We start from the raw sequence: 14,282 nt of genomic DNA on the forward strand, positions 1-14,282 counted from the left end.
CAGATCATAACATTTTGTTTGATATTTCAAGGTCTAACTGTGTCGCAAACAGACTAGAATAGTAACGTATCAAGAAGCAATGTGTAGACATAATTTAATGGTATACATTTTTACATTATGTATTTTATAGGCCGACAATACTGGGCTTTCCAAGGAAGAAATCTGGTTAGCGGTTTCCCAAAAGATATTTCCAAACTGGGATTTCCAAGCTCTGTCAACAAAATTGACGCCGCAGTTAATCTGGAGGATAACAGAACAACGCTCTTCTTTGTAGGAGATGCATATTACAGGTATTTTGTAAATGGAAATGTGTGTGCGTTGCACAATGGTAGATGAAAAGTCACAAAAACTGGCTATTGAGGTTCTTTCCAGAAGGCAAGTGTCCGATCCACAGTCAAGATGATCAGAGTGTACCTCAGACGCGAGGTGCATGTCCCTCTATAGCTCTCAGATAATAACGGCATTGTGTGCTTCTCTACCAAATAGGCCACTCCTCAAAAGTATTATTTTCGAAAAACGGATATTTCTCACTTCTGCTGCTAACCTCACAGACAGCACGGACTCCTCCGTTTCACTTCTTCAGCGAGTGGACAGATAAATTGCACTGGGACGGGGGTAACGCTACCTACCGAGAAAAACATTAAAAAAGCGAAGGGAACAGCCTCTCTCTCTCTCGAGAAGTATAAAATGTGACTGTTTCATTTCACCATAGTAAATTACGCTCAGTCGCCAATGCAGTTTAACACCAGTTACGGTCTTCATAACGCTAGAAAAACACAGATTTAACAGAACGAAACTTAAATGTCGTTTGGAAAAATAAAGAAAAACTATTTCTGTCCGCCCTAATCTCGGATTTCATAGCAAACCTATCAATTCTGTTGCATTTTATATTCCGTCTCAGTTTAAAACCACATATTGTTTCTCTGTCTTGCTATGCCACCTAGTGGAACCTGCTAGCATAACACAGGCAATATAATGTTTGTACTTCCCCATACATATTAATAAATATGTCTAATATTTTGCATTGATATTATTTTGCGTTTATGGAGGGGCTCCGCTCAAACCCCTTTTACTGGCCCGTAACGTCCCCCAAACTCTCACAACCTACACCTTTACTTTAGAATGTTATCCAGTCCTAATTTCGTTGCTAATCACTACAATACAATGTTATTTGTTTTCAAATCGAAATTTTAAAGACAATGATATTTGTTGCTCCATATGTTTTAAATCGAGGTTTTCACAATGATAACATAACGCGATACCTTTAACACTTGGCAGAAAATAACCCCACAATGTAATTTAACACAACCACTTTCATGTGCACCACCCAGCACAGTCTCTCTGTTCCAGCCTCACATGCGTTTCAAACAGGACACTTTTGCTTTAAATGCTCCCTGTAATCATGCCTCGATCCTTGTAACCCCTGCGTATCCCATTGTGTCATGCATTATGTGTGCCAATGTCGTGTGCATCCTTGACTGTTATATTTCTCTACTCCTGGCCATGGGCAGCCGCCATTTATCAGACAGTAGAAACACGCCCTTCGTCCAAGCAAAGACCACCACTGACAGTGACAGAAACACCAGCCATTCCCATAAACAGTAACGCGAGGTTAATAATAATCACACAACAGATAATTTACCCTGTCCTCAATTGTGCATTCTCTATAAAACATTGTTGCAACCTCGTGTAGCAAGGAAGGTTTAGTGGGCACATTATCATATGAAAACGTTGATAGGTTTTGTTTGTGTAAGAGTTTCAGGCCCAATTTTAATTCCAATCAAGCAATCATTAATAACCTTCAACTTTAAAGTAAGAAAATAACATTTTAAAAAATGAGATATATAAACAATACCGCTTCTTCATTAATAGACTGTCGGTACATCAAGTTTGCATTACATATACAATTCTATTTAGGCATTTAACTCCTTTGTTACATCATCATCATTAAGGAGACATTTTGTGATGTCATGATCGAAAAATCTGGGATCACATTGTTGTCAATGTTATTAGTGATGTCAGAGCAGATATATTCAGGAATTTAATTTCTGTTATTTTTATGCCATCTGTGATGTCATAAACAATGCATATGGGGAACTAAGGTTGCCTATTTATTACCCACATATTTAGACTTCTAACACTAATTTACAATCATTTGATTTTTTTTTTTAAAGAGAGATTGGGAGAAGGATGGGTGTATCGATGGATGTGGATAGACAGATAGAGTAACTCGCTCAGGTTGATATAGTTCAGATAGGTCACCAATTCCATGGCATCGTTGATGAATATTTTATTTCCCCTTTAGCTTTTCGGAATCCTTATTGGTATGCCAGTAGGACTGGACTGTGGGTTCAGCGCCCACAACAGAACACATATGTACAGTTTAGAGGTTACATCATCTAGTCTTGGCATGGTGGACGGCACCTTTCATTCTTTCGTGAGCCATTTATTTAGAGAGAAATGCTGATTAGTCCTAGTACAGAAAGGGCAGCCGTGTTTATTAATGGCACGGAGGCGAGTGTTATGCACTCTCCTTTCTGTTTTATTTTTAAAGCAGCAAGAAAATAACAAAATATAGAATAACGACTGCTCCCAACATTCATAGTCCATGCCCCTCCATCCTTCTTTTCCAATAATTATCCAGCTAGCTTCTTAAGGACCACCGAAGCCAACTTGGCTTACTTTTTTCTGCTAAGAACATCCTCACCACCAAAGTATACCGCCTGTGAATGAGCCCAGAATGACGACGGAGTGGATCAAAATCGATACCCACTGCCTAGTATTTAGAAAAATGCCTGTCCTTCTGGATCCCCTGAGCCTAGGAGGAGGAGAAACACAAGCCATTAGCAACATGGAGGGTTAGCGAGGGATCATACTGCCCTCCATGCCCTTCATAGAATCCATGCCAATAATAGAGGTCCACTGTATGCTAGGACTTCTCATATTCTTAGGCTTGGCTCGCATGCCCCTATTAGGCACATTCCAAAGCTGTTCCATGACAGCTGCTTAAGCATACACAATACGTTCTCAAAGTAAGGTGTACAAAGTAGATGTGTTAGCACAATCGGCAACTCTCTGACACTGTGGGACCCAAACAACTCAGTATTAACACTAGCCTCCCTCGTGACCCTCTTGACCCTCTTGGCCAATGTAGCCAAATGGTGGCGGGGGCGGGGGGGGGCTGGAAAAAAGGGCTTCTGGAAAGAAAGGAAGAAGGGGCCACAGAGGATTTTCTCAAATCAGTCAACGCTTTCTCATAGCACTTAGACATTGGACAGCACATGATTGTGGCTTGTTCTGAAATGCTGGCAAGCAATGACCTCAGATACAGTGTCCGTTTGACAATACAAATAAATGGAAACACCAGAAGTTGTAAATACTCAACATTTCAGATCCAGGGCCTGAACATCCGCCACCTGCCAAAATGCAACCAAACACAAGGTATAACTATAAGAGTATAACTAATTCTACTGAGAGCTGTTTCAGTGATGAATGGTTGCTATCCGGACATCTTTCAAAAAAGTTGAAAACCAAATTGACATCCCAAAGGGGGCAATAGCGTGGCATCAGTGGTGTTATCATATGATCCCATTTCATTATCTGGGAACCAATGGATGCTCCCTGCTGAAAAACCTTCTGCTAGATCAGGATAGGTAGAAATCGCAGAGTGAGGAAGAATCATGTGCGGTGAAAGGAGGATTCTGCAAGTTCTGCGATTGTTACCTATCCTGATCTAGTAGACGCTCGATGGGGATCACAATGCCCTGATAACAGTGCACCCAGGCTGCCCATGCTGAATTATAGGATTGATGAATGCTTGGAGACCATGACCATGTGATGCGTGCTGCAGCTGGGCCAGAAATGCAGAGTGGGGCCCAATGGTCTCAAAAATCATCCTGGTGGCCAGAAGTAGGGATCCCTCCAGAATGAGAAGATGGGCCTCCCCGTCGAGACCCCTCAGTTTGTCAGGAAGCAACCATCAGGTACTATGCTTGAGAAGGCCACAGCAAGGGGATTAGTACCACAGGGGTGCCCCATCACCGGACCTGTAGCATAACCCTAGAGATCAGGACAAATGGCGGAAAAGCATAGATGACGCCCTCATCCCGTGCCTGTAGAAAGGTGCCCATTGCCAAGGGCTCTGGGTTCACAATGGACCGCATAGCCCATGCAGACATCGGTACCCCTCTGGCAACAACTGTCAGTCGGCCGGATCCAGCCAATGCCTGAAGCACCAACCCGCAATCACGTTGGACACCCCAGGAATGAAGATAGCCTGCACCTTCCTTTGATAGGGAAGTCAAAATTCACAAAAGTTCTTTGCCAGGTCAGAGAGCTCCTTGGATCTTGTTCCCTCTAATTTGTTGATGTAACAAATATCCGACTGACTCTGCATCCAAAGTGTGATGGAGCAGCACCACAAATCGTTGCGTGCCTCTGAAGAAGGTGGCACCCAGGTGAAATACGTTCTGCCTACTTGAAACTTCTGTTTTTTTAAATTTCTGTAGTGAAGCAGCTGGAAACATCATCTGAATGAATGCCTATAATAGGCCCGCAATTCTGACTATCTGCTGACGGGACAAGAAGGAGGCATTTAAGGACCGCTGCAACTCTCGCTTGATGCGGACACACAGTCTACTGTAAACAGGACACACAGTCTACCGTAAACAATAGAGTCTGACGGCGGTGTGACAGTCAGCTGTAGATGTTTCTGAACTTGTCCTGAAGATGGGGTCATGATAAAACTATCAGCCAAATAGATCAGAAGCCTGACCCCACTGAGCCTCAGGTAATCTACAACAGGCCATGCTAACTTAGAAAAACATAGGGTGCCTAAGGACAACGGAAAGGGCAGCGAGTCCAAGAAAAATAGCTGCTGACACCACGGGAAGCAAAGAAACGTTCTTTATTCTGAAGGTTTGCGTCCTTACAGTCCAAGCAAGATAACCTGTCACCTGCCTCAATGGCTCCCTCAACAACACGATTTCCCAATCTTGAAATGATGATAAAGGACAAATTGATCGAGGGACCAGAGATTTAACACGCGTCGAAATAACTGATCCTTTTTCTAGACCAGAACGATTACTAATGTAATTGTCAAGGTTTAGGACCAAAGCATCCCTTGCCCTCTTGTTTAATAGTTGACCATTTTCTTGGTGAACTGCCCTTTTTTGCCACCAAATATGAGGAGGGAAGGAACACACTGTCTGGGTTACTGAAGACATTCTATATGGTATCCCCCGACCATATATATATATATATATTTTATTTTTTTTATTTTTTTTTTATTATTGGACATTTGTATGTATGGCACCTACACACAAGTGTTTCCAGTTGCCACAAGACAGAAAGGTGGGGGTGACAGAGAAAACAAATTGCAAAAACTTTCCTCCTAGGCCTTGTTACATTCTGACTGCGCAAGTGCAGTGACCAAATAGTGAAAGGGGAGGGTGAGGTCAGAGCGGAAGGGTTGGGAGAAACCGAGAGGGGGAGTGCAGGAGTCAGGGGCCCAAGGGGCTGGGCAAGTGCCAAGGGAAACTAGGAGAAAGGGAATGCTAGTGCGATGGACGGGGTGGACCAGATCTAGACTAGTTTGGAAGGGTGTCCGAGGGCAAGTGCTGGTTAGGGGTGCTGGGGTAGACTGGTTAAGGAGGGCCTGGCCCCAGTACAACTCATAAAGTGCCAGGCACCAGTCACAGCAGCAGGGGGACATTAGCACAGGAGGGGGAGAGGGAAGGAGGAGGAGGAAATGAAAGTCTTGAAAACTTTCCAGAACTTGAGAAATGAGATCTGGCTCAATTCTGAGGATGGCAGGGAGGCATTCCAGGGGGAGGCTCCTGTCGAATAAAGAGATCTACCTCCACTCTCTGCTTGGCGAAATGTCTGATCTGCAGAGAATTGGAGCTAGAGGACCTAAGAACTCTAGCACAGAGGTATTTAGGGAGAGAAAGCTGGATGGAGCGAGGTCTCAGGCACCAGACAGCACTGTGTATGATGCAAAGGATCTTGAATTTACAGTCAATCGGAGACAAAGGAGTGACTTTAGGACCGGAGAGATGTGGTCCCTGTGCTGAGGCCAAGGATAAGTCTTGCAGTCCTATTCTGGATTAGTTGAAGAGGGCAAAGGGAGGAAAGAGGCAGATTGAGTAAGAGGCTGTTGCAGTAGTCCAGCCTAGATAGAACCAGGGCTCTGAAGAAATTTAGCTTCTGGGGAAAGGTGAGGAAAGGGAGAATGCTGTTGAGGAGGTGGAGCTGAAAGTTGGACTTCGTGGCCAGGTAAGTGATGTGAGGAGAGAAGGAGAGAGAGGAGTCGAAGATGACCCCAAGGTCAAGAGGGCGAGGGGAGGGGACCAAAGAAGGGTGGCCAGAGAGTGGGAGGAAAACAGGGGGCGGGTGACCCAATGAGAAGGATCTCTGTCTTACTGCCCTTAAGGCAAAGATCATTAGATGAGCACCATGCCTGAAAATCAGTCAGGCAATGAGGTATGAGAGAGGAAGAAGAGGAGGTAGAGGATGGAAGCTTAAAGGAGAGCTGTGTGTCATCAGCATAACACTGGATGTGAGGAGAGAAGGTGAAGATCAAGAGGGCCAAAGGGGCAGGGTATATATTGAAGAGCCACGGCGATAGGATAGAGTCTTGAGGGAATCCGCAGGTAGAGAGTGAGGTGGAGGAGAGGAAACGGCCCAGTTGCAATTGGGAGGGTTGGTTAGAAAGGAAGGAGGTCAGCCAGGCCAGTGCCCGGTCCATGATGCACAGGGAATCACAGAGACAATTTATGAGGATGGCATGATTGACAGTGTCAAAGACAGAGGAAAGATCGAGAAGGATCAGAACATAAGAAGAGTCGGAATCCAGATTCGAGAGCAGGTCTTCATGGGTGTCCAGGAGAGCAGTTGCCATGCATCTGGATGCTCTGAAGCCAGACTGGTGGTCCTGGAGGCAGCCAGCCAATTTGGTGTAGTGGGTCAGTTGGGGGATGACCATCTTCTCCGGGAGTTTGCCTAAGAAAGGGGTGATAGAGATAGGGTGATAGTTAGCAGAGCAGGAAGTGTCAGCAGACCGCTTTTTTAGGAGAGGGAGCACAAAAGAGTGCTGGAAGGGTTGTGGGAAAGAGCCAGTGGAAAAGGATTTTTTATTTATTTATTTATGTATTTGTTTATTTATATAGCGCGCAGACAGCCCAGGGGCATTGAGGCGCTGTTACTTATAAGAGCTTAGTTACAGAGGTACAGGAATGGTATCAGTCGTTGATACATTATAAATACTACAGACATAATTCTATCATTACAGTTTATGCAATTGGCCATTACATTACAGTTTATGAATGGGTCAAATGTATAGTATTCATGCTGATACGCTTTACGGAAAGCGATGAGGGAGGCCTCACCTCGGATTGTGGGAGGTAGGGCATTCCAGTGTGTGGGTGCATGATATGGGAAGCTGAAACCACCCGCTCTGGCTCTTTTTAATAGTGGCACATAGAGCATGTTGGTATAGGGTGATCTGGTTGGCCTTGTAGAGGAGATGGGGTGGATCCTTTGTGAGAGGTAAACAGGAGCAGTGAGGTGAATGCACTTGTGGGTCAGTGTAAGAGCTTTGATGACGATTCTTTCCTTCATTGGGAGCCAGTGGGCTAGTTTTCTGACCTCCGAGATGTGTTCTCTTTCAGCAATGCCTTGGGCTGCACGGAGAGCACTATTCTGTATGACTTGTAGCCTCTCCTGGATTTTATTGGAAGTTCCTAGAAAGAGTATGTTGCAGTAGTCTAGCCAGTGATGGCTTTGGCTATGTTTGTGCAGTTCTCTTTGGAGAAAAAGGGCCTGACTGCGTTGATTAGTTTAGCATGATAAGCAGGCGAGGAGGCTATTGAGTTGACTTGTCTTTCCATGGATAGGTTAGAATCCAAATACACTCCAAGAGTTTTGACTGAGTCTGAGACAGGTATTTTGATGGTGTCGCTGGTGAAGTGACTGAATTGGATGTCTCGATATTTTAGCGTGTGGAGGGAACCTACCAGGAGGAGTTCGGTCTTGTCGGAATTGAGGCATAGTCCATTGTCTGCCATCCATACTTGGATGGTGTTGTAGAGGTTGTTAAGGGTCAAGGAGTCAGAGTCGTAGTTACCAGTGAGGGTGAGGAGCATCTGGGTATCGTCAGCGTAGTTGACATCAGGAGAGAACTTGGCAGTGGAGGAGAGGCGGTGGCATAGGACGTCGTGATTTACAAGATCGAAAGCCGCGGATAGGTCAAGAAGTAAGAGAAGTGCTGGTTTGCCCATGTCTCTGGCATCGTCCATCTGGTTTTTCAGGTCAAGTAGGGCGGATTCAGTCCCGTGTCTAGAGCAGAAACCAGATTGACGGAGTCCCTGTAGTTTGTTCTCTTCAATGAAGTGCTGAACCTGCAGATAGGCAGCTTTGTCCAGGATTTTGAGGAGGAATGAGACAGTGATGATGGATCTATAGTTGTAAGAGGATGTGCGGTCGAGAGTTGTTTTTTTTAAGAGAGGGCGGACCCAGGCTTCCTTCAGGGAGGCGGGGACTTTCCCTGTGGCAAAGGAGGAATTGACAAAGGCTGTCAGGAAAAGAGCTAGTGCTCCAGTACAGTCCTTGATGATGGTTGCCTGGGCATGCATCACCTTTACAGTTAGAGAGTTTGATATTCCTCATTATGTTGATGATGTCTTTTTCTTATATGGATTTGAAGGAGAAAAGTTGGGGGGGTCAGATGCTGGTAGTGGTACAGGGATGTGCATATTAGGCAGGGCTTGTTTAGTGGCTAGTATTTTGTTTTGGAGAAGGCTCAATTTGGTTTGCATGTTCGTTTGTATTTCATCGCACCAGGCTTTGTCTTTGGTGAAATTCTGGGGGGCGGTAGTGGGAGTCTCTAGCTCCCTGAAGATGGCGAAGATTTCTTTTGTGCTAGATTGAGCTTCCGAGATTCTGGATTCAAAAGATGTGGCCTTTGCTAGGGTGATTGCCTTTTTGTATTTGGTAGAGCGGGCTTTGAAGATCAACTTATCTTTGTCAGAGTGGGACTTTTGCCACTGTGTAAGTGCAGCCTTTTTTTCATTGCGGAGTATGAGAAGGTCCAGGGTGAACCAGGAGTTGGAGTGGGTGGTGGGTTTGGATTTGCAGGGTTTAAGTGAGGCAATGGAGTTGATAGCTGGTTTGATGGCAACATCATAGGCTGTTGCAAGTGTTTCTGGGTCTGCGGAGAAAGGTGGTCTGAAGGTTGGGCCTTGGAGGAAGGGCAGTAGCCTTTCCTTAGTGAGATGCCGGGAGCTTCTTGCGAGGCAGGGAGGCAGGTGTTGGAGTGAGGGAGTGGAGGGGCTGATGGTAAGGATGCTAAAGGTGATGATATGGTGGTCAGACCATGGGGTGGGAGTGTTTCCAGTGATGATGAGTAGGCAGTTATGCTGTGCGATCCAGTCGAGAGTTCTGCCCTGGGTGTGGGTTGGGCTAAATATGGTGTTTTTCTATCCTAGTGCCTTGAGGGCTGAATCAAGGGATTTGGCTGCTGAGTCCCTGCTGTCCAGGAGGCCTAGGTTGACGTCCCCAAGGAGAATGGCTTTCGAGTGTTTTTTAAGGTTGTCAGAGAGGAGGTGGATGAGAGAGGCTTGAAAGTCTCCTGTTCGGCCTGGAGGGCGATAGACAGTGTGAACAGCAATGTTACAATGGGGAGAGAGGTTGAGTTGACTTGGAGGTAGTCGCTGTTATTGTGCAAGGATTTCTCTATCTTTCTAATCGAGAGGCAGTCTTTGGCAATGATTGCTACACCTCCCCCTTTAGAAAGGCGATCTTGTCTGGTGATGGAATAACCAGAGGGCAGTGCAAGGGAGAGCGCAGGGCCGGAGGCCTCATGTAAGGAATGGTTACAGAAGTCAGCCAAGGCAGGGGCATGAGAGGAAATGTTGTCCTTGACAGTTCTGGAAGAACAGGGGAGCACCTGTGTGGAGGAATCTTTCATAGAGCAGACCACTCTAGATACCTTGTCTGGTGCTATGGGAGAGAAGGAGAGTATGGGGCAGGAGCCAGAGGGGCACCAAGAGAGGAGGGGTCGTGGGGAGGGGAGTAGAGGAAAGTTAGGATAGGATGTTCTGAGTTTTGGTGCAGAAGTGGCAGGCCATTGTAGTGCATAGGTTCTGGGAGGGCACAGGAGAGTCAGAGATTGCAATAGAATTGGCAAGTTCTTTCAGATTTTAAAAAGTTCAGCTGTGTTATCGGTGGCCCCGATGATGCAGGCTTGGACATGAACCCTCTTTTTAGAGTGGATGGAGAGTCGGTATTGCCTTTGGAGCAGGTAGCAAGCCAGTTTGTCAGAGGGTGCACTTTAGGCCTGCCACTTCCGCTCAGCAACTCTGTACTTGCATTTCAGAGCAGCCAAGTTGGAGTCATACCGAGGCAACAATGTGCAGAGTGTTAGAGATGGAGAGATGGAGGTGGGTGAGCACTGAGTCAGTTTGAAAGTTGATAGCACGAGTGCGAGGAGGGGTGAAAGTGGCGGCAAATGCAGCGATTGACACACGCTTCATCAGTCAAATTATGGAGAAGGAGACTGGTAGTGTGGGCAGAGGCTTCACAGAGGAGAGGAGAGAGTGGTCAGACCAGAAGAGAGGAGTAGTTAGAGGTTTGGAGAGAGGGATGTCTGCTGAGATGAGCACATGCAAGGTGTGTCCATCAGAGTGGGTCAGACAGGAGGGAAAAATCGTGAGGGAAAGAGGGTCACATAGGTCACAGAAGAGTACATTGGCCACATCCGGAGAGTCAAGATGGATGTTAAAGTCCCCAAGGAAGAGAAGTTTGGGAGAGGAGGTCAGGAGAGGGGAGGAGAGGTACACCCATTGCAGGAGGAAAAGGGGGGTAAGTCTGGTGGGCCTATAGGTAGTGGTGACAGTGAGGGGGTGAGGGGGGAGGTAGGAGAGACACACAGCCTGCAGATGAGGCATTCAAAGGAGGAGTAGGATTGAGTGGGAATGATGGTGGATGGAAAATCAGTGCCACTCCACCTCCAGACTGGGAGAGCCTGGGCTGGGAGAGGATCTTGTAGCCCTAGGGCAGAAGAGTGTCAAAAGCAGTGACAGAGCTGGTCTTGAACCACGTCTCAGTGAGAGCCAGAATTTCAAGGTCTTCAAAGAGGTGACAGATGTCAGAAGAGTGTTTGACAGCAGAGTGAGAACTGAGGGTAGCTAAGTGAAGCTGGTTGCCCGCTTTAAAGGTTTTCTGAGGAGGAAGGGGATGGAAGATGGTGGAGCAGCAGGAGAAGGGAGGAAACTGAAAAGAGATGTTCAAGAAGGAGGAGGTTGGGCTAAGAGGCCTGGGCCATGATAGTTACCATCATGATAGACATTGATGATGCGCCTAGATGATGAGAATTGTGCCGAGAGCACTTCCCACCTGGTACCACCATTAATGGATGAGGAAGAGAAAGGGGAGAGGACAGAAACTATATGTGGAGTCCATAGGTCAGGAGAGGGAACAACAAAGAGAATGTTAATGATAGTCTGCCTGGAGGAAGCATTGACATAGGTGTCAGCTATAGGCAGACCAGGATGAGAGACCAGGGAAGCCTTCGTAATCATTTTCCTTCCAGGCTTTGAGAAAGAAGGAGGATAGGTGATGTAGAAGCAATTAGAATAGATAGGGGAGATGGAGAGCACCATAGGGACAGGGATAAGATAAAAGATGCCATGGGGAGGGAGAGGGACAGAAACTGCACAGTGCAAAACAGAATTCACCAGGCGGCATAGCAGCCACACAGGAGCAGGTACTTTAAACAATATTCAGTAAGGCCAACAGAGTTGCAAGTACCAGATTTGAAAGTTCCCACATACATGGGGAATGGCAAAGCAGGGCTACATATTTTTCATACACAAATAAGGATTTTCAAGAAAGAGCAGGGAAAGAAACAGCCCTAGAGTGTGGGCAACATGTTTTGGAGGCACCTAGATTTGGGTTTCAAAACAGACACTAAAATGCAAGCTGCTCAGTGAAGCAACAGATTTTAGAAACACCTAGATTTGAGTTTCAAAACAGACATTAAAATGCAAGCAGATTCAGTGAGGCAACAGAATTTAGAAAACCGACTAGATTAGAGTTTCAAAACAGACTCTAAAATGCAAGCAGTTTGTAATGATTTCAATGTGTTGCTGCTGCTGTCTCACAAGCCTCTCTGCATGTGTTCCATGCTGGCTTGTGAAATAGCAGTGACAGTTGCTGGAGATGAGCCGAGCGGTGGTGTTTTGCTGCGCTTCCACTTACCGGCTCCGGACTCATCATTACAATTTGGCAATGAGGACGAGCAGAGTGGGCCTGCCGTTGGGGCGCTGTAGCAGCTGGCAGTGTTTATGGTGGGCGGTGTCCCGTCCCGATTGTGCGCTTCCCCAGGATTCCTACTCAACGGCGTTGTGGTAGCCACCACAGGTGAGAGGGGCAGGGGGCCTCCCGAAGAGCAGTGAAGCGGTAAACAGGGCTAATCCTGTAATTATTTGGACTTGCAGTACACTCGCGCTAGCCAGTGGGTGGGGCAACCAACCTGAGCGTAAAGCTGTGTTACTAGGCAACGCTCCAACGCTCCAACACGGCCTCAGAAGACACATAACAGGCAGAACACAGGGGACATACAAATGCGCACGTACTAGTGAATTTGAATGATGCAGCAGAACAGCAACAGGCACATTGCATGGAGTGAAGAGAGAATCATTTCACATTCAGCTGGCAATCTTGAATGAGCACAACACAGATGTGAAGGGGTGCATCCCATAATGCTTAGACAAAGCAATATTGTCTCTGGAAAGACTCTGGGAAGCGCTCAACAACCCAGGGACATCATTAGTGCAGAGACTGTACAGCCAGAAGACATTGTGGGATACTGTAAAAACAACAGTTTGAGGCAGCACCTGTCCGAATAGCGCCCCAAAGGGTTTTTCGGTCTATGCAACACTGAAGTGGACATTCAGCCATAAACAACATCGTTCACCATGGCAGCAGCAAACATGCCCCCACCTCCACCTGTTCTACCAGAACCAGGCACCCCAGTTATCAGATGGGACAGGTGGAAAAAGCTGCTCGACACATATTTGGTAGCCATAGGCAGTGAACAGTTTGCACCAGCAGTGTTTTCGATGGGTTACCAGAACCTGTGGAAGAGGGCCATGGAGACCTAGACCAGTACGGTATAGCTGAGAAAAAGTTGCAATGTCATTTTGAGCCAAAACAAATGGCACATTTGAGAGACAAAAGTTTTTCCAAAGAACTCAGTATCTACATGAGTCAGTTGAGAGCTTCATTGCCGCACAGAGAACATTGAGTCACACATGTGATTTTGGACCTCTAGCTGATTCACTCATGCATGACCAACTTGTGCGCTGTACAAACAGTGTTCGGATTCAAGAAAGGTTCCTCTCTAAAGATCTCCCTTTGGAGCAAGCTGTGGAAATGGCCAGAAGCATGGAGCAAACCTCCAAGTACATGGATAGCATTAGGCTGACAAGCAAGTTAGTGAAGTTGCAGAAATCAAGACTGGCAGGAAGCTGGTTACTGGCAAAGAAGTGAAGTGCTTAAAGTGTGGAAGCAATGGTTGCATATCCATCAACATGTTTTGTCCCGCTAGAAATGTGAATTGCTTGAAGTGTAAGAAAAGGGGGCACTTTGCCAGAGTTTGTTGAGAATCTGCTCTGGTTGAGAATGTGGAAGCTAGTGCAAGGTATCCTGAACAAGAAGAAAGTTACATAGTGTCTCAACAAGCTCAGGTAAAACATGTGTTGGAGGTAGGAGACATGTCCAACGCTGGGAAACGGCCTTTGGATGTGTTCTTAGTAAATGGAAGGGTTATGACTATGAAGGTGGATAGTTGTTCGCCATGGACAATCATGTCAAAACAAACTTTTGAAAGCTGCATACAATACATGGAAATATTGAACCATTGTTGGAACATGTAATTGAGCCACATAAATATGGTAATGTTAAGATTGAAGTCCTGGGAAAGTACTCTGCTACTATTAAGTATAAAGGGAGGAGCTGTGAAGCAGATGTTTTCGTGACTAGAGACGGATTGTAACTCCTAGGATAGAGTGAGCAGAGGAAGTTGAGAATACATATTCAGGCCAGTGCTGAATTCCCCATCACCATTGCTGAAGAGACAGGTGGGAGAAAGAATTTCCCAACATGTTTTCAGAGGACCTGGGAAGGTTGAATGGGTTTGAGCATGAGATCAAACTTAAAAGTGGAGAAGTTCCCAAGGTACACAAAGTGAGGCCAGTTCCCCAACATCTCAGAGACAAGGT

At 46.2% G+C, this 14,282-nt stretch overlaps 1 protein-coding gene across 1 annotated transcript in view; it reads left to right on the forward strand.

The window, feature by feature from the left end:
• Positions 1-14,282, forward strand: part of LOC138527772 (collagenase 3-like) — a 62,006-nt gene that overhangs the window by 34,769 nt on the left and 12,955 nt on the right. The window contains exon 8 of the mRNA XM_069639053.1: positions 131-290. Coding sequence (XP_069495154.1) covers positions 131-290 — 160 coding nt within the window. The remainder of the gene's footprint in view (positions 1-130; positions 291-14,282) is intronic.

Source organism: Ambystoma mexicanum, chromosome 7q (genome assembly GCF_040938575.1).
Source record: "Ambystoma mexicanum isolate Mex_15411 chromosome 7q, UKY_AmexF1_1, whole genome shotgun sequence".
NCBI lineage: Eukaryota > Metazoa > Chordata > Amphibia > Caudata > Ambystomatidae > Ambystoma > Ambystoma mexicanum.